The sequence below is a fragment of the Eretmochelys imbricata genome, chromosome 18 (genome assembly GCF_965152235.1).
Source record: "Eretmochelys imbricata isolate rEreImb1 chromosome 18, rEreImb1.hap1, whole genome shotgun sequence".
Classification (NCBI taxonomy): Eukaryota; Metazoa; Chordata; order Testudines; family Cheloniidae; genus Eretmochelys; species Eretmochelys imbricata.
Window position 1 is genome coordinate 20,092,631 of NC_135589.1, and position 23,685 is coordinate 20,116,315.

General features: G+C 44.4%; 1 protein-coding gene across 1 annotated transcript in view; it reads right to left on the reverse strand.

The window, feature by feature from the left end:
* Positions 1-23,685, reverse strand: part of MEGF6 (multiple EGF like domains 6) — a 246,097-nt gene that overhangs the window by 27,652 nt on the left and 194,760 nt on the right. Inside the window, exons 10-19 of the mRNA XM_077837239.1 lie at positions 21,187-21,324; positions 16,661-16,783; positions 15,390-15,512; positions 13,945-14,112; positions 13,025-13,156; positions 10,588-10,716; positions 7,693-7,821; positions 6,560-6,694; positions 6,036-6,170; positions 483-608 (exon numbers count right to left, since the gene is read on the reverse strand). Coding sequence (XP_077693365.1) covers positions 483-608; positions 6,036-6,170; positions 6,560-6,694; positions 7,693-7,821; positions 10,588-10,716; positions 13,025-13,156; positions 13,945-14,112; positions 15,390-15,512; positions 16,661-16,783; positions 21,187-21,324 — 1,338 coding nt within the window. The remainder of the gene's footprint in view (positions 1-482; positions 609-6,035; positions 6,171-6,559; positions 6,695-7,692; positions 7,822-10,587; positions 10,717-13,024; positions 13,157-13,944; positions 14,113-15,389; positions 15,513-16,660; positions 16,784-21,186; positions 21,325-23,685) is intronic.

Here is a 23,685-nt window from a genome sequence, read left to right on the forward strand (position 1 = left end):
GGGGGGAACTATTAAGTGCCGTACATGTGTGTCTTATATTGCTCAGTCAAGCTATTAGAACTAAGACATTTCAATATGACTAATATCTTCCAGCTGTTGTAGCTAACTTTTTTATTTAGGGATCTCTGGTCTTCCAGACATTAAAGGGACATGGTGAGGATGATAAAAAAAAGAAAATATCCATCTGTAAAGAAAAATTCCTTAGATTTCAACACCTGGAAACTCCAATTCACTTTTCATTCCTCACTTGGTTACACGTCATTCAGCTTGGACAATGAACCTCGACTAGCTTGTTTTATTGTCAGTGTCTTGTACACAAGAATAATGCTGCCTTTTCTTTTTTTTTTTTTTTTTTTTTACATTTTCTCACAATCTATTTGCAGGAGGTTTGTAAAACCTCTTTAACAAAAGAAAAAGAAACCCCCAAATGGACAGTTTAACTCTCCCCCCACCACCCGCAGCCACACCTCTTGCCTTCTCACCTCGGCCACAGTCAAGTCCTGTTCTACCCGGCAAACAGATGCACTTCCCAGTGAGCCGGTCGCAGGGGGAGCTGCCACAGGAACAGGATTGTAAACAGTTAACCCCAAACTTCCCTTCTGGGCACTCTACAGTTAAAATAATGGAGGAGAAATCACACTTCACTATGACACATTTTCCAAGAGAAGACTTTCAGCCAATCACAGCTCAGATCCCTCACGTCATCACAAAAGAGACACCTCTTCCCTGACTCTGTGGGGTCACATTATGGCTGTTTCCCGGTGCATCAGAAGTGGAGAGGGGAAATGGCCCCCTCCACTGGAAAGGAGCATAACCACACTGCATATTGCTGAGGAGCTGGGGAGGGTGGCGTGAACACAGGACCAGACACAGCCGCTGATGCGCTCCATGCTGCAGAGGGAATATGTCTTAGTGGGGTGTGCGTGTGGCCACGCTGTCATTCACCCTAGCCATCATGCCCTTCTCCCCCCTCCAGACCTCACCCTACCCACCAGGCCCACAGTGAGATGTCCCTGACAAGGAGGCAGCACAGAAATTTCACAGCACCACACAGTTTTTCTATTTGAAATGAGCTCCTCTATTGCTACCTGCCCTTTCACAGGAAAGCTCATGTGTTCAGTAACTACCATTTGAGGCCAAACCGCCCTCCCCTGCTGCCTATGGTTTGTTGCCTGCAAAGTGTCCTTATTAGAGGTACACCCAGAGCACAAACATTCATCCACAGGCAGGAGCTGCCAGATTTTAGCACCTTTAGTATATTTCCACCAAGACTGGGCATTGTCTGTAAACCAGCCCACATTCCTTCCTGGCCTGGAACCATGGAGGACCTCATGTCAGTGGTTCCCTTGTACTGAAACACAACTGACCCATTTTCTGGCATCTTGTTTCTGTAATCCGACCAATGAAATGTCTGTCAAATTTACCTATGGCTAAATCTTAATGCTCAGGGAAGCTAAAGGAGAATTCCCCCCCAAAACCAAAAACACTGTAAACTAAGGGAGGACGGGAAGGATGTTCACATGGCTAGTTTTTCCTGTGTTCCCTTAGCAATTAAGGAGGACATTTCTGTTTGGGTCAGGGATTTCCTGCCTCAACTGTACAATATGTGGAGAAGTCGCAACCACTCATTTGTCAAATCAGTCTCTTGCCATCAAAATGATTGCGACGGCCTCAATTCAACATTATGATATCGCTGCAGGATACGATAGGAAGGCGAATGCCGTGCAAGAAGCCCCCAGGCTTATACTGAGTCACACGTAAAATGGACACAAACAGACACCACTGACGTCAGTTAACCCCATGCAAGTGCCAAGAGGAATAGCCCTAAGACCCTCCATGCCTCACCCCTTGAGCTACAGGAGTGGCTTTCAACACCTCAGCACATCTGACCTCCCGTCCACTAGAGGGCAGATGTGCACACACTTGCACGCCAGAACACTATTTTCAAATGAGTCAAACCTCGACTCTCCCAAACCATTGCCTAACCCGAAGTCCAAAAAAAAACCAAAACACCTCTAAGTCGAAGACCGAAGTTCTCAGACATTACAGAGTCCAATTTTTATGAGTCAGCACTGTCGACAATGGATAACGTAATGCAAAGCGAGCGAGAGAATTATCATGCACAAGAGGAACGCACATTTTCATTTCCTTTGCTCACTGTGCGAGGCTTGTTTGGGAAAGCCAGATTTTGTTTTTTTGCAGAATGATCTGGTTTAGTAATTAAGTCCCACATAGACCGAGTGCCTCAAAGTTAAAGATCCTTAAATCCTATTTGAATCTCTGAGGAGAGCTCCAGGCTTGGAATGTGTTTGTACACGTGCCCCAGCCTTTCATAAGACTCAGGCATTGTAACACACTGACACTCACAAAAGATGGAGGGGGAAAAACCCCCGCACATGTTCAGAGATTTAAAGCAACACTGCAGAGTTTTCTAATGTTTCTCTTCTTTGCTAATGGGTGGCAGATGCTTGTCTTCGCTCTTTAATAGTTTCCAGATCCAAACAAGAGTCAAGAGCCTATTATTTCTATGAAAATATTTGTGTTATTTCCTAGGACTCTTCCCTGAGGACTTTAGCTCCATTCTTTATTCTTTCAAAAAGCATCTCCTGATTGACATTTCCAACCTCTGGACTAGCTCAGTGGCTCCAGAGGCAGCACAGTTCTCTGCCATATGGAAGATCTGAGACCACCAGTGACCTTAGGAAGGACCCCTGCTTCCCAGGTGATTGGAAGCTAGGAACCCTGTAGTGAAGCACAAACTTTGCAAAGGTTTTCTGCATCTCCTCTGGTAGATTCCTGAAACTCTCGTAGATTTGGCAAGGAGGGCAGAATATCAGAGAAAGAGGGCAAGAACTGCAGGAGAATAATGCCTGATTGGCATGGAAGAATCACTAAGAAAAATCAGTGGCATTAGCATTTGGTCAGTCCCATGGGCATAACATTGGCCATGATGGGAGACAACAAGCATGAATCTAACTTTGAGACAGTGTTGGACAATCCTCACAGGGCTCAGCAGTCCAGCACAGATGTGCAACCCAAATATCAGACTTTTACCACAAAAGGGTGCCAGCGACAAAGTTTGGATGCGACCGTCCCAAAGTTTTGAGGTGTGCTCAGCTACAGGGTTTATCCCAAGTTTCTGGTCTAGAAAACTGACAAGAATGGGCTGACAAGATTTTGAGCACCTCCTGCCTACAGTCAGAGCTAAATTAACCTCACACAGACAACTTTTCTCGCTGTATTTTGGCAGAGCCACTTATACACCTGGATAGTACCAGGAAGCATATGACAATTAAAACATTTTTGGAGGGAAAAAAGGAGAGAAGCACTTTCACGAACCTCAAAGAAAAAAGAATCCGTTTGAGTTGGTTGAAGTGACAGGCAAAAGAGTGGTGGGGGGGGCCTCTGGGGTCTCTCTTATTTCCCCCCGTCGCTTTTTGCAGCACTATTATTCAAACACAAAATTAAGCCACAGAGCTTGTTGCTAAGAGGGTAGTCATGTCAGCAGAGAGCGTGGGTTGCAGGCACAGACCCCAAGCTGATCGAGATAGATTATTTGCTGTCATTGGCTTTTCACAGGAATGTAGAATAGATATAAAAGCAAACCCTTTGACTTGCTCTACTGGAATATTTTGGTGAAAATCTATGGCTTTCACCTTCACTGATAAAATGAATGGGCTACATTTTCTGTGCTGTTATTCAGCATAAGCACATGCTACTAAATTACACTAACATTTGGTAGCCACAGTCAGAATTTGGACACTGAGCAGCAGCGAGTGTTTTTATGCTGTGGATTTTTTCCTTTCTATGTCTGAAGACGACAGCACTTGGATATTTCCTATCAGATCCAAGAAGTTGGCACTAAGGTTAGAGGAGACAAAAATGGGGCCCAGAGGGGGCCACTCCTCCCCTCGGCATCCCCATGGACCAAGAACTGATGAATGAACACGTGACATGCTGCAATCACACAGGTCACTCTGTTGGTGTGTTATAGCCCTTCCCCTACCTGTGTCTGTCTTGTCTACTCTGACCAAAGCTCTTCAGGGCAGGGTCTGTCTGCCACTCTGGGTTTGAACAGCGCCTAGTACAATGGGGCCCCTTCCTTGGCTGGCCCATAAGCAGCAATGTCAGAAACACGTAATAACAATAATTAAATGCGCCAAGAACAAAACAGCTACACAAAAGGGGATGATGCTTTTTGATCCGTGGGCCAAACTGGAGGCTGGACCAAAGTCCAATTTTCCAAGTTCTGTTGCAGTCATGTTTCCTGGTTAATCATCCCCTTACACCTCACAGCAACAGTTCTTCTACTGTCTTTTTACATTAATCTACGAGAGTTCACTGCAAGAAAATCTAACATGCACCTCTGCCATGAACTAACAAAGCCAGGGAGCTCGTACAGTCTGAGCACTGCACCGCAGTTAGCCGGGAGGTTCAGTCATGTATTCCAGTTGCCAGGCTGGCCCTGGCAGGACATTGAGAAAAGGATCATATGGGGGCACCAGGTTAAATTTTAAGACCACTGAAATATAAGATTTTCTTCTCCTCTTTCAGATCAAAAAAAGCTTTAATATGGAATAAAATGCAGAAAGGAGACTCTGACTCCATTCTGCCAGGGATGGAATGCCTGAAAAAGAACAGATGTCAAAGGAAGAAGAAGAAAACGCTGCTAAATATCATCTTCATCTACAAAAGCCGAGGCACCCAAATGGCAGGATAAAGTGTTGCTTTTTCCTCCTGCTCTGATTAAGAATCATTATTAAAAAATGTTTCCCTCCACACTTTAAAAAACTGCAATGCTTTGATACAGCCCCTGGGTGTTCTTTTATCATCTAAAGCCATTTCAATTTCAGCTTATTTCTTCTGGCTTCACTCCTATAGGGAGAGGAAGCTTGAATTGACCCCTACAGATGTTCAGACTCTGCACAGGCAGCACCTGGCACAGGACACTGCAGGCACCCTGGAAAGATGTTTGGCCTAACAAGGAGAAGTACACAAGAAGGTGGAATGTGTGAACTGGAAGTTGGGACATAGAAGAATTTTGTCCCAATTCATTTCTGAAATTCACAAGCCCTTCAGTGAACTTGAGAGGCAATAAATCAGGGCTCATCCTTGGAGAACTAACAGACAAACTCTAGCCACGTTACAGCGCCCAGTCACTGAACGGACATATAGAGGCAACAATTTCAAAGGGACTTGCGATTGTGGATGCCCAACTTGAAATATCTGAAAGAAGCCAAATCAGGTCCCTTTACAGTGTCCCACACTGGGGATCCAAAACTGGAAGTACCCAAAGACACCAGTAGTGGCTTTTGAGAATTTAGACCAGAAGCCACACAGGAACGGCTTTAATAATGCTTCATTTCAAAGAACTGCCTGCCTAGAAATAAACCATTCACACCAACCCTTGTACAGAGTCTGTGTCCTTTATTTGTCTAATAAGCATTTTACAATGAAATATGCCACCCTCAATGTAAAGTGCTGTAAATGCCTCTGTAAATATATCGATGTATTAAAAACTGGTGTTCTAAATAGTTTGGCACTGATTTGGAAGCCAGTTATATTGTACTTCCAATGAGACTTAGGCTTCCAAGTCACGTAGGCACTTGCGAAAAATCTACCCCGTATCTACAGCGTGCTTAAAAATTGTTACGTGTGTCATTAACGCCTTTGTAACCTTTGAGGCAAGTAACCTTTAGAACAGTAGAATAGAGAGGAACATATATTGACCCCAAGCACTGTAGTCATGCTATAGCGAGAGGAATCAGCCTTGCAAAGCATAAAATATCTGGACTCCATCTGCCGAGTTATTCTCTCTCTCCGTTTTTAGAGCGTGTTGGTTACTGCAGTACCTGGGAAATCTCCTCCCTCACCCCCTGTGGTTTTGATACACTATAACAAGCTGAACAGCGGCATTCAGAGGTAGCTGCCAGCGAAGCTCACTGAGCTTCTGAAAAGTAGAATATGATACATGCACAATCTGTGCTGGTGCAACACTTGTCCTTCCGCAACCCAGTTCCACATGCGGTTTTTACCTTGGTCGCAGTTCTCCCCATGGTAACCCTCGGGACACTCTTTCTGACACTCTCCGCTCACATGGTCACAGGAAACTCCCAAGGGGCAACTACATTTGTTCTTGCAGCCACCACCATAATAGCCAGAGTCACACTCTGTTAATGACAGACATTGAAAAGAAAAAGCATTCGGCATTAGCAGACAGACCTGGGAAGAACACGCTGCCCAAACTGAGTATCAGGGATTCAAGGTACCTGCAGTGGAACGCTAACAGACCCCTCACTGATCTAATATATCACACCTAGCTGGACTGTGGACACAAGTTCAGGGAGTTTCCACCGGCATCCAATGTGTGTGGAACTAGACACCCTAAGTTAGCTGACCAAGGCTGAAAATTGGGCTTGCTCCTGTTCTAATTCACAGGATGTCCTTGGGGAGGATCTTAGTGGTTCTTTGTTTTCCCAGTAAAATTAATGAGTGGGGGGAAAAAAGGAAACCCCAGGGAAATACTCCCCTAAACAGCCCATGTCACCTGACCACTCACTTGTCTGACACCTTTTGCCATGATAACCAGGTTTGCATCTGCAGGAGCCATCCTTCTTGTCACACTCCTGGGTATTCTGCTGCACACACAGGCATTCTTCAGAGCACCCAGGCCCATAGGCCCACTTCGGGCAGGCTAGATGTGTTGGGAAAGCATCATTAAGTGCTTTGGGAAACCAAACAGCAGAGGACAACCAATAGCATCGTTATCACCCTCCAAAGACCCTGCCCGAAGGGAACTCTTAGAAAGATCTGTCTGACAGTGTTAGAAGGTAACGGTGTTAGAAAGGGTTCATCCTGGTTTTGAAAAAGTTAATGTGGGCCTGAGAGGCTAACTAACTCACCTGGCTGCACCTAGAGGGTGGGAACCAGGCCTAACTACAGATGAAGCCAAGCTAGGTGATGACTATAAAGGAAGGAAGACCAGATTAGAAGGGGGCTGCAGGAAGAGAATGTTTCAGTCCGTTGTTGGCTGTAGAGAGTGGAGAGACTGGCAGGGTCAAGGAGGAGGCCCAGGGGGATAGCTGGCCTGGGGGATTCTCCCTGAAGTACAGAAGTCTGGCAGGATACCGAGAGAGACAAGGAGCAGCCATCAGGGTGGAGCAAGCTGCAGTGGTGAGCCCTGATAAAAGGGCAGGATCTGGACTTCCGAGGAGAGAGCCCCGGGAGGCATTCAACTGCGAAACAGAGAGGGATGAAAGGTCAAGCCCGAGAAGGGAAGAAGTTGGGTGTGTTTGTTGTACTTTTAGTTAGGGATTTTGTTGGGGGATTCCAGAGGAGAGCCCTGCTAGTTCCAGCCTTGAGAAAGAGTGAAGCTAGAGAGGTTGTGGGGAAATGGCCTGAAAAAGAAAGAGGAAGAAGTCCAGGCAGGCAGCAGCAAGGAGTCTGCATGAGGCCCCTGATAAGAGGATAAGAATAACTGAAAGCCCTGAGAGAAGGATATGAGGATCATGGGACCCAGAGATGGGGTAAGGACATTGTTACCCTGGAATGGTTGGGGACTAAAATGTGACCTGGCTGAAGGGCCAAGTCATGAGAAGAAGCAGACGATGGCATGGAAAAGGAAAGCTACCTACACGACACCAGGGGGCACACCAGCAGTCAGCCAACCCTTCTATGGCTGGCCAGACTCACCTAAATGGCAGTATCGTCCGTAAAGTCCAGGGTCACACAAACAGGCCCCGTAAATTCGATGGCACCGACCTCTGTTGGCACAGTTGCATTTCTTCCTGCATTGTTTCCCAAAGAATCCTTTAGGGCAGCCTAGAAAGAGGAAAACGTACTCCGGTAAGAACACCCAGCACAGGAGTGTCACGTCACTTTCAAAGTGGGTGCTGATAATGGAACTTGGCAAGAACACCCCCATTGCAAAATCACTGCCTGTATAGGGTAACAAATTATCACAGTCCTACAGGGCACCTGGATGTGAAAGAAGGAATGGATCATTCTGTCATGAAGAATAATGTCTGCCTCTCTGTGAGATAAGATATCAGTAAGGGGGTAATCAAATCATATGCTTCTGGGCATTATCCAATGGCTGCGGGGATCAGAAAGGTTTTGCATCTCTCACCTCATGTACAGGGCTGTTTATTAGGTTAGATGCATTATGGAGTGTTGGGACTCTCTCTGAAGCATCAGGAATCAGCAAATACCACAGACGGGATACTGGACTTGATAGAGAGTGATTTGATCTAGTGTGACACATCCTATGCTACAGGATGATGACAAACCCATTCTACAGACAGACCTCTACAAACAACTAGAAAACACCAAATTACCATTGTCAGCTCCGGGACACCTTTCAGTGCAAAGGCTCCCAAAGTGCTTTACAACCAGAAATGCACAGAAGCACTGAAATGCAGCCGCATCCAGGGTACCAGATGGGAAGCACCAGGTTAGAAATAAAGGCCAGTGGGAAACAAATGTCCTGTGATTTCTGATGACCCCCTAGATCAAACAGAACCTCACCCAGCAAATCACATGGTACTTCCTCCCTTTATGCATCCAAGATACTCCCCAGTGCACCCAGCACCATTGTTTCCACATTGGAAGGACAAAGGGCTGAGTCAATCCTGCTGGCAGCCAAACATGCAGTTCCAGGAAGTCTAGCTTTTTCAGACCTGACACTTAGACCACTAAGCCACCCCCTGGGAAAACTGACAATCATATTTGAACTGTTAAAGGAATAGAACAGTTGCCAGGTTTTTATTAATGCTGAAGAATTTAATATTAGAAGCATATGCCAAATACACTGCATCCGCAGAACACTCCCACCATCAGAGGTACAGGTAGCACAAGCCTTCTCCCATCTGATAACAACATCATACAGTTTAGGAAGAAGGAAGGCTGTCTGGCCCAATTCGCCAGCTCTTTATTGTTTATCTTAACCCCACCTTCCTGCTTTTTCACTGTGCCCCTCAGCTGCCTCCTTCCTAAGGAAAAACGTCTGGGTGTGTCTCAAACTCAGATATACTCTGCTTCAATTGCCTTCTCCAGCAATGGATTCCGTCTGCTCCTAACCACTTGAATGAAGTCATTTTGATGGAATTTCTTACTGCCTCCTTGTTTTCACGTTTTTAGATTAATATCTCCATGATTTTAACCCTTCGGGGTGAAAAATAAATCAATATCTACCCCAGTTCAACTGATCCCTTTTGTGCAAGAAGATGGGAAGCGACTATTCTCAAATGTCTCCAGTGTCTACCTCCACTTCAGCGACAACCATGACACCTTTCCACACCACTTCTACTTCTTATGACTTGGAACCTTTTTTCTTTTTTTTTTCTTTTTTTTTGGCTGCCTTCCACTGAACTTTCCCCAAGACAATCATCTGCTAAGAGGCAGTGCCCATTACTGCTCCCTGTGTCTCAAGGAGGACGTCACTGATCTGCTAAACTCGGGCTGCAAGGTGCTTGGGGCAGGAATTTGGGCGTTACCTAGAACACTGATTCCTGGCAAGTGGGTTTTTCAATCACCCTTTTCATATGGAAAAAAAAGTCTCTTTAAACACAAGACTACATGACCCAGCAAGTGAGATGGAATCTAGGGATGTGTCAGAGTCTCACACACAGTGATGTTCCAAGCAAAGGGTTAAAAGATGCCAGGTGCCCTTAAAATACAGGTGTCAGGTAACAGATTAAAGAATATAAACTGAACAATAGAGCACATCCTATGTAAAGTGCTTCTAAGTTTTAACAGAACCACAAGTGGACAGTGAACCCCTGGGCATCACACTTAGCTATGATCTCCATTTATCACTAGAGCAAACACTCCACTATAAAGTATCAATTCAAATAGCAAATGAACTATCCTGTTAGCTCTGGGAATGGAGTTTGTAAGCAGTTAAGAAATATTGTTTTCCTCTTGCTCTGTCCCCAATTTCATTAAAACACATTCTACAGTAAAAAGAGGAGAGCAAGACAATTAGGAAGGTACAACCCCCAGCACCTTGTGCAAGAATTCAGGGCCCAGAATAGCAGAGAGACTGCACCTATCCTATGCACAGATCCCTCTGTCCTTCCTCCACATGTATTGCACTGATATCATTCTTTCCTTTTTCCAGTACTTTATTAGCATTAACTAATCATCACAACACATTGGTGAGGGCACAGAGATACTGATTGCCCATTTTACAAATGGGGAAGCTGAGGTGGAAAGGTTAAATGACTTGCCTGAGGTCACTGAAAGAGTCAGTGTCAGAGCTGAAATTGATGCTCGGGAGGTCCTGGTCCGCTGTCCTGTGCTGACACTTTCTGCTCTGCCCACCCCAGCTCCCAAACTGCTTAATCTGTGCATGAAACATTACTCACAATGTGCGTGGCACAGGGAGTGCGGCCAGACTGTGCCTTCAGTTACAGAACCAGGAGCACAGGGTGGCCCAGTGTTTCTATCAGCCTGCTGTCTAACTGCTTAGAATGAAGCCTTCCCGCACAGAAGCACCTCCCTCACCATGATGTCACTGGGCTAAGGGGAGCGAAAAGGGGGAGTCTCATTACTGCATGAAGCAGGAGATTGGGAACTTGACCATACCATCCTCACACAGTTCTCCACTGACCCCAGGTGGGCAGCGGCACTTCCCAGTCACTGGATCACACGTGCCTCCATTCTTACAGTGGCAGGTGAAGCTGCAGTTCCTCCCAAAGGTGCCTTCGGGACAGGCTGTGAGGGGACAGAGAGACAGAGGTCAGAAAGGCGATTGTACTGTCACAGCTATTTGTTGATTTGTATTGCCCTAGATCAGAGGCTCTCAAACTTTTTTTTTCTGCGGACCACTTGAAAATTGCGGAGGGTCTTGGCGGACCACATCTTTCCAAATGTTGTTTGTACCATTAGCTATATAAAAAAAAACCCTTAATAATAAACTTTTTTTGTTCTATAAATAAAAGCACACGACTCATTTTAATAGTAGTAGTCTTAACCTTTCTAACGTGACGGATGCGCCCTCTCTCCCCCGCCACAGCAGCCCCCAAGCTGGGGCTGGGAAGGAGGGGGGTCTCCCCAGCAACCACAGCCCTGGAACTGGGGAAAGTCGTCTCTTTCTCTGGCCGTCGCAGCCCTGCAGGTCCCAAATTCCCCCCACCCCCTCTTCTCACCCCATTGCTCCCTCCCACCTACTCCCTCTGTTCCCCCCAAGGCCACCACCTCACCTTACATGTGCATCTTCTCCAGAGTCCAGGCACCTAATTAGTGGAGCCACACCTGTGCGGCTCCACTAATTAGGTGGGTGGCCCTTCATTTTGTCATGTGCAGCCGCCCAGGTGTGTACCTTAGAGGGAAATATCTGTGGACCACCTGAATGAAGCTGGCGAACCACTGCTGGTCCATGGACCACAGTTTGAGAACCACTGCCCTAGATTGACAGATTAATTACAATAAGGTCTGACACTCAGCCCAAAGGGTTTCCAGCAAACTCAGTGAGACCTTTCCCTGCTTGACTTGCAGCAAGCACGTCCTGACATTGTAGTAATTCAAATGGATGACAATGAAGCAGAGAAAGGGACATGGGGATGTCTGAAACCAATACAGTGCAGTGGGACTATTCGCATGCCTGCTCTGCACCTCTCTACTCCAATGCATCCTAGTGCTGGTGCAGGGCCATAGGAAAATCAGAGGACGAGCAGATAAGGTGTACTCTCAACTGGTGCTTCTGATCTCTGGTGCCAGCTAATACTCAACCTTCTGACTAAGACCTCACTGCCGACTATGTTCTTTTTTCCTTCTTGCATTTGGCCTGTTATCCTATGTATTGTATTTGTCTGAATTAGACTGTAAACTCTTCAGGATTGGAATCTTGCCTTCTATAGCTCTGTGTACATCATTAATGATGGTAGCAGTAAGAATGAGCCAAAAACCTCAATGGATAAAAACCTCACAGTGTACAGAAATTTAGAGAAAGCTGAACAAAATTTGGAGATACGGTTCAGTTTAGATACTTATTCAAGCCTCTGATGTTTTCTTCTCCTCTTTTCTACAACAACCCCACCTGTCATTATATCCTATACTATGGAAAACACCTGGAAAACAAACTTTTTCAGCTTTGCATTTATTTGCTGAAAGGTACATGCCAAAATATTTTTTTAGAAAATAAATCCTGAAACCCAGATGCCAATTTCATTACCATTTAGGCAATATATGTATTCATTTTTATGTACTCTCTTCTGAAATACACACCGTTAATTTTTCCTAAAGTTACTTACTTAAAAAATAGATTTGCCTCAGGCCATGGAGTTCCATTAATATTTACAAGCACGAACCCAGCCAGGGGGTAGGGAACCTTGCCTTTCCCTTTCAACTCATTGCAAATACAGTTCCCAATATTTAAAAAGCAAAATAAGGACTCCAGAAAGTACTGGTTGGACAAGCAAGATTTTGGGCATCAAATTCAAACTGAAATTGCAAATATCAGCTAACTGCAGCCCTTTCTCTGAAATGGGCATCAAATGCCAATAATGTTTAAATGGAAAGAGGCCCCAGGGGAAAATATTCCTTCATTTAAACTGCCAACAGCTTTGAAGCCAGAAGTTCAGTTGGAAGGAGGAATTAGGACGACTCCCATTAGTGCCTTAAATAGTTTCTTAGTCTTAAAGAATGTAATATGTCTAATTCACTGCCAATAGGTTTGTGTGCACAGTCTGAGAGCTAAGCTCAGATCCAACACTAAATACAAACATTTGCAGGTTTGAACTATAGATTCATACCCTCTGGGATCTATATGGTAACGAGAGGTAGAGAACTTTATTAGGGATTTTGTCTGGTGACTACAACCATGCTGTGCCAACACAAACATTGCAAATGCAGGCAATGGGGCAAAGAAAAGCCGGGGTTGTTAGTGCTATTTAGACCAGCTGGGGGGTTGTGCTCACCTCACTCTTCTTTTTGACTGGCTTTTGGAAGGAACACAAACACTATAAAACCAGCCTGCCCTTTGCTTACCCCTCTTGTCCTGCCCTTCTCCAACTTAACTCACTCTGATTGCATATGACTCCACTCCAGCCCTCCGGACAGTCACAACCAGTCTGGTTCTCATTGCACGTTCCACCATTTCTGCAATCATCACATGTCAGGCTGCAGTCATGACCAAAGGTGTCCTCCAAGCAGACTGGAAGAAAAAGAAGCTGCAGATGAGTGGGCTTTCCAAAAGCTGCTTCATCGAGCTGAAGGGTTGAGCTGGGCAGCCAAACCCATACCACTCAGGAACACTGAATCTCCAGCAAACGCACCAGTAATGTGTAGAGCAGTGGTGTGTCTGGGACATGTGGGGAATGCATAAGAGTCTGGAAATGGTTTGCCCGTTGTGACAGTTCATGTCATAAGCAGCAAGACCCTGGAATGTTTGGGGTGACGTCTTGGCTCGGTTGAAATCAATGACAAGACCCACGTTGACTTAAACAGAGTCAGGATTTCACACTTGGTGTTTAATGAGAGGTACAATATGAATCCGAACTCACAAGTGAAGAAAGGGTGTGTGTGGGGGGTGGTATTTTCTTCTGTTTTGGCAGCAAACTAGTTCTCCGAGACAAGATATTGCTTTTAAATAGGTTAAGACCTTAAGAGACAAGTTGTGAGCCCTGGTTTACAACTGTGAATGCTCAAGTTTGCATAATACAACTGAGGGTGTCTGTAAAACGGAGGGGCACCACTTTTCCATCCGCAAGCCACTACTTGCATGCGGAACCTGTAGCTGAGTGCTCAGCTACCCAACCTGCGTGTGCTCAATGGATGACAGCCCCCGCAACCTGTGCCGTAATGCAGGCTTCGTACATGACAAGCTCTGTGGGTGCACTGAGCTGCTTGTGCAAATTTGGACATGTACGTTTGCTCCAAATGTGTTGCTACTGCTAAAGACACCAGAGAATTTTCCACATGCCCTTGCTACAAAATGCCCACCAAATTTTTCCGAAAGCGTGTGCTCTCCTCTTGCTTCCACCTCTTCCTCCTCCTCCTCATACTCCTCATCGAAGAGCTGGGTGAACTCATCGCGCAGGATGGCGACGTGAGGAATAGGGCGTATGATGGGGCGCTGGCCATCCAGGGCTTCCATGGGGTCATCCAGAGCTGGAAAAATCCATGGGGAAAGATCAAACGTTTCCATCCAAATCACCAATCCAAAGAGGAGAGATTCAAAGATGAGTGAAAAGAGAGATGAACAAGAGATTAGCAAAGAGCAGAAAAATGTGCAATAAAAAGCGGGAAAAGAGAACAAGATCTGACAGAGTCAGTGGTTCTGTACTGATTTAGCGTTTTATAGAGTCTACTCCAGTGACCCATACAACTGTCCCTGGCCACTTTGGGGACTGTGATTCGTTCCCTGTCTCTTTCCTTCCCCCACATTCTTTTATTTCTCTCAATCTAGAATTTTATACCATTCCCATCATGTGAGTATCTGACTGCCTCCAAAAAAAAAAAATGTACTTGAAAGGCTTATATTTTATATTTACAGAGAGATCTGATTTTCCAGGAAACTGTTCTGTCACACAAGCTAGGTCCTCAAGGCCTAGGTCCACAAGCCGTCTCAAGCTGCCGCAAAGGGACTCTTATCTTGTTTGTTATTTTTGTTTTTATAACCTAAGTACGACAGAGCTACCTTGACATTTCCAATCCAAATATGCCTTTCAGAAGCTGAAGTGAAAACTGGTTACAATTTAAAACGAGAGCACATGCTAGGGGACACAGCACAGCTATGTTTGTTTGCCTGTTTCCCAGCCTTTCCTGGCTTCTCCACTGTGCTTCAACTGCTCCCTTGAACTGCATCATCATAATTCATCAGAAAACCCGCTGCATCCTAGAACAAGCTTAATGGAAGATGTATGCCTAATGCCCCTAGACTGTTTGGAAAATCTCAACCCTGCCAGGAGCAAAGTCTCTGTGCAAGCAGGGAAATTGTTCTGTCTGTGTTGTTGTAAGCTGCAGAGGTTTTCCATACAGTTATGATAATACAGTTCATAGTAGCAGTTTGTGTCAATAATGGAGCTGTGAAGAAGCCAGCAAAGGTTCAGAAAGGGTTTAATAAATCATTGCTCTGCCACCCAGCATACTTTCAAAGCAGCCTGGAGGATTGAGACTCAAGCCTTCCATTCCTCAAAAGATGTACATCAAAACCCCCCATAGACTGCTCTGGAGATCTCAGATCTGGCCTCTCTACAGTGAAAATGATTGGATTATACACAAAGTTGCACAAGGAAATGACACCAAATGAAAACTGTGTAAGGGAAGGAAAAGGGTATATATAAATGAAACCCTTGTTTTCACTTGATATTGTTTCCTGTTGAAGATTTTATACATAAATATCTTCAACAGGAAATCATACACACACACAAAAAGATGTCTCTTACGAATACAGCTCCTCCGGTCTTCATCCAGTTTGTATCCAATCTGGCAGCTGCACTGGAAGGACCCCACCAGGTTCTGGCATGTGTGTTCACACTCACCGTTATTTGAGGAGCACTCATCCACATCTAAAAATATATACATGGGACTATATATACATATGCAGATAAGAGAAGTGTCCAGCATAGGTCAGGGACTCCAAGGCATACAGAGTATTCAGAGACTAACAAGTATTACTGTTTCTGCCTGACTTTCTAAAATTACATCAATGTTGGGCCGAGGGACGCTGCAGGTCTGATAGAAGCCTTCAGGTTCCAGAACTCTTTTCACCACGTCGCAGAATGGATTAGAATCATTTCTCCTTCCCATTTGAAGTTTTTAATTTATCCTACCAATATCTCTGGATAAACAAACTTTGTCTCATTTTCTGTCCTGTTCAGCCATGCAAACCTACCAACATTTCTTTTACATTAAACAAAGATCACACAAGCAAGTGAACCACAGATATTTGAAAATAAGTTTCCCCAGTTTTAAGAATCAGCCTATGTATGCTGGGCCAGTTGGATTAACTTAATCTTCCAGCTAATAACATCAAATGGGGCTGGATAGCTATGCTAGTGACAAAACAGATTATCATCGGGGAATGGAAACCCAAAATCCCACCCACTTATTATATTCTGACTGGCTAAATGAGCTACTCAGAACAGAACTGATGGAAAAACTGACATTCGCTGGGAGAAATAATTAGAAGAAATGGCCAGCTGTTTGGGGCCATATGGAAGTATTTCATGTCACCTCACTTCAGAGCTTGCATTAGTCATTATCTTCCTAGCTATATTTTTGTAAACAGATTGGCATTTGCGTGGGTCCCTCCAAAGCCAAAATTACATGCAATACAAAATGACATTTCCATGAATCGTTAGAAGAGATGGGACCAAACCAACTCTCTTCAACTTTGGGAAATTCTGGGTTGGATCCAAACTGTGCTCTTTAGCTGCTACTATCTTGAGCTAATCTCTGTCTTGCTTGCGTGTTTCTTTGCTTCTTTCGTCAAACTAAAAAACTTAAGAGAAATCACCAAAAATAAGCCTTTAAATCTGACTTAACATTTATAATAAGTTCAATGTAATTGTAAAACCAGGCATAACAGGACTAGTGGAAGGACCAACACAGCCATGCCTGTAGCTGTCACTAACACAATACTGTAATGCAAAGGGGCTGAGCCAATGTCTTTCCTCTTTCACCTACCGCAGTCCAGCTAGGCATTGCTGCTTACCATCACACCCACAACCATCGGTGTTGAGCCTGTATCCAGCATAGCAAACACATTCATAGCCGCCAGGATAATTGTAACAGTCCTGCTGACAGCAATGAGAACGAGCGTCACAGTCATCGATATCTAAAGACGGAAAACAAAGCGCATCAGTTAGCACAAATCTGAGAGTTTCTGCTTTGCAGAAAGCGGACACATGCATCCATCCAGGCCTTTCCATTTCTTATTTGGCTGATGAGCTCCCTTCTCTGGCCTGTGATTTTGTTTAAAAGTAAAGTGCAAAGGTTACAGAAAAAGGTCTGCATCCCAAATCAGTAATAGAAACGATATGCCATTTTAGAAATCAGCAATAAATATGTTTTAACATATAATATCTGCACATCATTTTCCCTTCCTTTTGCAACAGCTGACAACTTCATACCAATCTAAAATAAAGCAGCACTGCTTTCTTAGGTGCAACAGCGTGAGCTGCAGTGGGCCACACAGGGAAACCTGAACCCTGGATGCAGCAGATAAGGATGAGAAAGACCGAGCCAACGTTTCTTCTAGAGATGTAGCTAGCCATCTGGATTATCTGTTGGAAATCTTCATGAACTTCATGTTACTCACATAGGTCCCTAAACAGTGTAGGATTTTTTTTAAAAAAAAGCATTGGTGTTTACCTTCAAAGACATGTGAATCTGACTGTACTTGGAAAGTGACGCAATATTCATAATTGTAAGTGAACTAGGGAAGGAGTGGGGTCTAGTGGGTCAAGTACAAGGGACAGGGAGTGAAAACTGCTCAGTTCTATTCCCAGCCCTGTCACTGACTCACTGTGACCTTGAGCAAGTTTGTTAGATCATGATTTTCAGAAGCGATAAGCACTTGCAGCTCCGTCTAAAGGAAAATGTCTGGTTCTTAATCTCTATGGAACTCAGCTTACCCATCTGTGAAATGGGCTGAATACCTACATATTTCCCGGGGGTTCCCTGGTAAAGGGCTTTGCTATCCCCAGATGAAACCTGGGAGTGCAGAAGATTATTATTTTGTGATTAAAACTTGCCAGGGAAGAACCAACACTACTCAGGCCTATGTCAAACAACTTGGGTGAGGCATTTATGAGCCTACTGTGCAAAGCCAAGTTTAACTGCCACATTACCTCTCTTTTATCTTGCACTGTAGTAAGAGAGGTGTTCCTTTCTCAAGAGGTTTCTGGAGACAATACTTTTACTTCTCCAGCTGCTCTTAGGAGAGCTTCCTCTTGCTCAGCTATGCGAGAGGCAGAGCTAGTACTCCTTTCAACTAAATCGGTGATGGCTTGTCCATTGTGCTTTATTTCAGAAAGAGAGTGAATCTGTTCATTACAGATGGTGTTGTGAAAGGGAAGGCGATCCCTGAGCCCAAATGAAAAGCAGCAGCACCAGAACCAGATTTGAACCAGATTTGTCTCCTGCATCATGCAATAACTGGGACTTTCCAGTTCCACACAAATAAGTTTTATATGGAATCAGTCATAAATCATTTCCCTATCATCTGTCACCACCCTGTACTCTTCCATTTTTACAGACAGTAGATAACCTTCTTCCATTATCCCATACATTCTTGCACTATTCAGGACATACAGCACCATACGTATGATTGATTTGACAGAATACCTATACGGTTTCTTAACCCTTCTCTGAAATTCATCTGAAAGATCTCTAGGCATTGACCCAGCCAAGTTCATACTCACCATACCTGAGAAACATCCAAGGTTATCTAAGTTTAAACACTGGACCCAGCCCCACAGGAAATACCTGTTTAAGTTTATTGACACAGGAAATGCCTGGCTACTGAGCATTACAATATGTTTCCATTAGGTTAATTGTCCAGTGGCACACGGAACTACATAGTCTAAAGTGAAATGCACACATCAAGATTATGGCATTTATGGACAGAAAGCTCAAGCTGCATTTCCTTCTTACCCAGTGTGTTAATACATCCATCATACACCCAGATGCAGCTGAGTTATAGATTGCTGGCTGGTGGCCGATCTGTCTCATCCAGTGATACAGTCAGTCATTTCAGCAGTGTTGCCACTGAAGCAGGAGGAGAGAGGCTACATTTCCTAGTCCAGGGCCAGGTTTAGGGGTATCCAAAATAAGCCACAAGGGGGCGCCAAGGAGGAAAGTGCATCCCCAGCCACAGGCTAACTTCTTCATTGTTCACAAAGAAGGAACTAATCTTCTGTATCCTTCAGAAGGAAATGCTTTCCAAGGAGCACTAGTTTAGAATAAGTAGGGATTTAGCCACCCATAGGTGCTGCTCTCAGCCATATAGCCCGGTGGGTCTAACGCATTTTCATATGGCGGAGCACTCCTTAAAAATCAAGATCCTTTTGTGAGCACTTCCCCTCCTGCAATCTTGATCCTTCACCTTTCCTGCAACAACCGCTATAGTGCTAGGCTAGAGGGAATGGCAGCATTCAGAAGATGTAAAGGGATCAATATGAAAATAGATTCCCATTAATATGATGGGTGCAGCTGCTTGAGTACAGCCCTACATTGTATTTGTGCTGTTTATATCCCCTCCCTTGGTGCAGAACATATTAATATTAGATCTCCCTTTGCTGCCTGCAGCCCTCGCTGCTCAGATCTCTTCAGGTTACTCTGCTCTTTAGTTCTGCCCTCCATGGTGTTTGCCATTTCATCCACAAATTGGATTGCAACTGATTTTACATCAGAGATGCCCAGCAAAGACAGATACACAGGAACTATGCACAAGACAAAGTGCTTGGATTTGTTTGGCCAGAAAAGCCTCAGGAGATTATAATAACAACACATTAGGTTACTACTGCTTGAAGTTGGAGGTGCTTCACCATTGGAACAGAAGCAGATCCATGGACCACAATCTGAGATCAGTGCATCAGCAAGAGTCTCATCTGCTGAGAAAGCCATTATCATCCAGTTCCACTAGAGCAGGGGTTCTCAAACTGAGGGTCGGGATCCCTCAGGGGGTCACAAGGTTCTTACTTGGGGGGTCGCAAGCTGTCAGCCTCCACCCTAAACCCCACTTTTCCTCCAGCATTTATAATGGTATTATTAAGTTTTTAATTTACAAGGGGGGGGTCGCACTCAGAGGCTTGCTATGTGAAAGGGGTCAGTACAAAAGTTTGAGAACCGCTGCACTAGAGGCACTGTACTCTGTATAGTACTTAAGGAGGACTGGCCATTCAGATCTGAACTGGCTGAAGAGTCTAGATTTTATAATCCCTCCTTGCAAATAAATAATAGAAGAATTTTTAAAAAACCATTAGATTATCAAGTCCGTTGTCCTGCAAGAGCAGGGCGCAGACCTCAGATTCAGGCAGTATCAGAGATTAACAGGAATGGATGGTTACACTGTGAAAGAGAAAGCATTCAGTATTTTACTAGAGTGCTCTTCACTGAACTGAGGGTTTTGTTTTGTTTTTTACTATCAATATTTCAGTATTTTAATATAAATCCATATGGTGTCCAGAGGAAGACACCATCCCTCTTTGCATAGATTGGAATCTTATTCATACTCAGCCAGCACAGACCCTCCCCAATTAAGAGTTGTCTAAAACACAGCAGGACCATATGGATATGCCAGCCCCTGTGGAGCACACGGAAGTTCTAATGTGAAGGACATAAATTTACACCGTGTAGAGGTTAAGCACAGGAGTTTATTACGTACAGCGCTGACGGAGTGTCACCTTGCTTATTAGGCTCAGAGACACTGTTAATTAATTGATTACAATGGAATATATGGATTTTTCATGGGCGGGGGAAAGTGACAGGGTAGGCAGTCCCACACCCCCAGATAGGTTTAGCAGCAAGACATGATAGCACAGTAGCCAATGGTCAAAGGTTACATAATGTCTTTGCCCATGGTCTTATGTTGACAAATTAATATTTAACATTTAATTAGTGCTTTAATAAATGTATTAGTATAAAATATATATGTTGAATTTTGATTTGGGGTTCTTAGGAATGAAGTAGCTTCTTTGATTGTCCAACAGATACATATTTAGAGGTAAAAGCAAAGAAACAGTGAAAGTATATAGCAATAAAGATTGTCTTTTAAGTTGTTTATTTGTGTTTTAAGGCAGGCATTGGTTCCCGGGAAAGGGAGGTGGGAGGAGGCCATATCTTATACTGACGTGCTTGAACCTTTTATAAACTTCAGGTTGGATGTGTGGGAAGAACATCTCTCTACAGAAGAAACTAACACAACAGAAACAGGGCTTTTTTGTTCTATTTGCAACTTTGAATAAGCCACAATTATTGCCTCCAACATCTGGCGTTTTGCTGACCAGGCATATTTTAGCAAAAGCAATGTTATTTTTCGGTTATTTTGCTTTTACTTAGCTAATTACTATTTTCAAGGCCTCTGACTTCTTGACCAAACTTTGGACTTTGGGCCTGTACACAAATCCATATACTAGGTTATTACATCAGCAATGGATTTTAACCCTTCATAATGGAACAATGTATCACTCAGCACACAACGGGAGCCACCTCTGCAGGGCAGACTGCTTCCCTTACCAATGCAGGTTTTCTGGTCCTCATCAAGCTGGTAGCCAAAGTTACAGGAGCAGACAGGGCCGGAGCTAGTGTGACGGCATAGATGGGAACAGCCACCATTACTGGCCTCACAGCTATTCACAATCTCCATCTCTATCCCTGGAAAGCAAACAAGCATACCGTATGGATATCTATCGAGCATCTTATAACATTTACACAGGATTTTTCCAGGAGATCATGGCCGAGCCATCTCTGCCGTACCTGGATTTACAGAGCCACATTCTGGCAGGCACCCAGTATTTGGGATAACAGACTCCCAGAACAAGCAGGCTTCATTGTGTGCACATATTATGGCTGTCTATGCGCAGCCCTCGGAATAATAAGAGTAGGAACAATGTGCAGGAGAGAGGGGTTGGGGGTAGCTGTAGTGGGTAGAGGCCATTGATAGGAGAGGAAATGATGCACAAACAGATCACATGCAGTTCACAGCTACTGATCCCAGGCTATACCCCATAATATCCCTGCACAAATCCTGTTCTGGACAAACTGTGGGGCAGCCTCTCTACAACCTTTCAAATGGCCTTGAAAAGGGGCCACTCCTGCTGCTGACTGCTGATTTCGGACATGCTCCAGCACATGCTGCCAGCCCAAATCTGGCGCGTCACCTTTCCGCAGGTTCTGCACAGAGATTGAAGGACAGCTAGAAACTGGAGCAGCAGCAGCACAGAGCTAATTACAGAAATATTCAGGTTCTGATAGCCGGGAGAGTTGGAGCCACTTCTTGTAATGCTGGAAGAAACGTGAGTAGCAAACAGACACATGAGTTTTTGCCAAATGATCTAAAAAAGGTTTTTAATTAAGCTGATTTATGGCCAATATGAAACTTATTAATTACATGTTTTAAAATCAGGCTAGCTAATTAAAAGCTTTGCAAACACAAAGGAACTTATCCCCAGAGAGGATTTTGGCTCAGTTCCATACATCGCTTCAAAAGAACAATTTCGATATTTTCATCACAAAATGACGTGATTTTTTTTTTCAGCTCTTGTAAAATCCTGGGATGGGTGCATGAAAGCCACGAATGCTGGCCCTGCCTCTCTCCTGACATCGGGCAGGGAGCCAGGCCCAGGTGTAGAGCAAGGGTTTGTCTTTCACTCAGATCTCAGAACAAAATGAAGAACATTTTATTCTTTTTCCTTTGTTGCCATTGTAAGAGCAGTTAGCAGGGTTATGAAAGGCAGAACTTCTGCTTAGAGATAAAAAAAAATGTTAACCATGCACCCAGTGAGGACACTTGAAGGAAATTAACACCACGAACAGCACTAAATTGAGCCCCCTGCTGGAAGCCTTAGCAGAGACGCCAAAGCCTCAACGAGCTGCAGAGACTGAATTAATCTCTCACTTCTAGCAGTGGACATTTCAGAACCTGGCTGAAGCATGCCAGCAGGAGGCTATGTGCATGGGTGAAGCTTGCACTGCAATCGCCAACAGATGTACTGTTTCAGTCTCCAGGGCGGGCAGTCTGGCATCTTTTACCAGTAACATCTACTAACCAGAACCAATGTGAATAAGAAAGCAGCTAGGCATTGAGAGTGGTCCAGATCTTTCCAAGTCACCTGTGTGCCAATTAGCAGCAGAAGCCATGGGAAGACTGGGTTCTTTGCTGGGACATTCACAACGCTAAGAGAAATTAACTGGGCAGATCCACTACTCCCAGACTCGCATTTACCTTTCTCATCTGACACTCCATAAACCTACCTGCTTTAATTTCTTAACCCCATCCAAGAAAGGGAAGGAACATTGCTAATTTAATATGAAACTCCTGTGCTAAGGAAAATATCTTTATATGATCTGCCTGTAGGCTGCAAGGAACTATACTAGTGGGGGAAAACCAGTGTTATTTTAATAGTTGAATAGAGTACAGCATCAGTCCAGTTCTGCACGTCACTCTCAGACCCCATCAGTCAGATTCCTACTCTTGTAAGGACAATTTTAATGTCAACACCTAGATCACAGAGAAGTGCAGTAGCAGCAGGAATGAAGGGTTGAAAGGATGGATCTCATATCGTGTTGCTTCTTATAAGAAACAATAAGCCTGAGGGACCACTACTACCCCCCAGTCCAGTGTACTACATAACTGACTAGCAGGGTATAGCAGGGAACAGCTGGGGTAAGCAAGAACATAGGTAGTGACAAAACCCAACGTTAATTCATTTGCTAGGGGATTAATAACAACAAGGACAGCTATGGTGGTTCTTTACCACATCAGTAATGGACAGTAGAGCTTTACGTGCCAGTGACTTCACTTCGGGCAATTAGCTATCACTGCTGGTCTTCATTAGCCTGATAAAGAATTATGTGTTTTATCATTTCATAACCCTGAACGTCTCTTTTTCCCTGGGAGGGAATTGACGGGGACACATTAGATCAAGTTCTGCCTCAGTAACAATTCTGCAATTTCACAGACTTCAACTTGGGGAGGACAGAGAGCAGCAGAGTTAGGTCCATTGTTTTTAGACA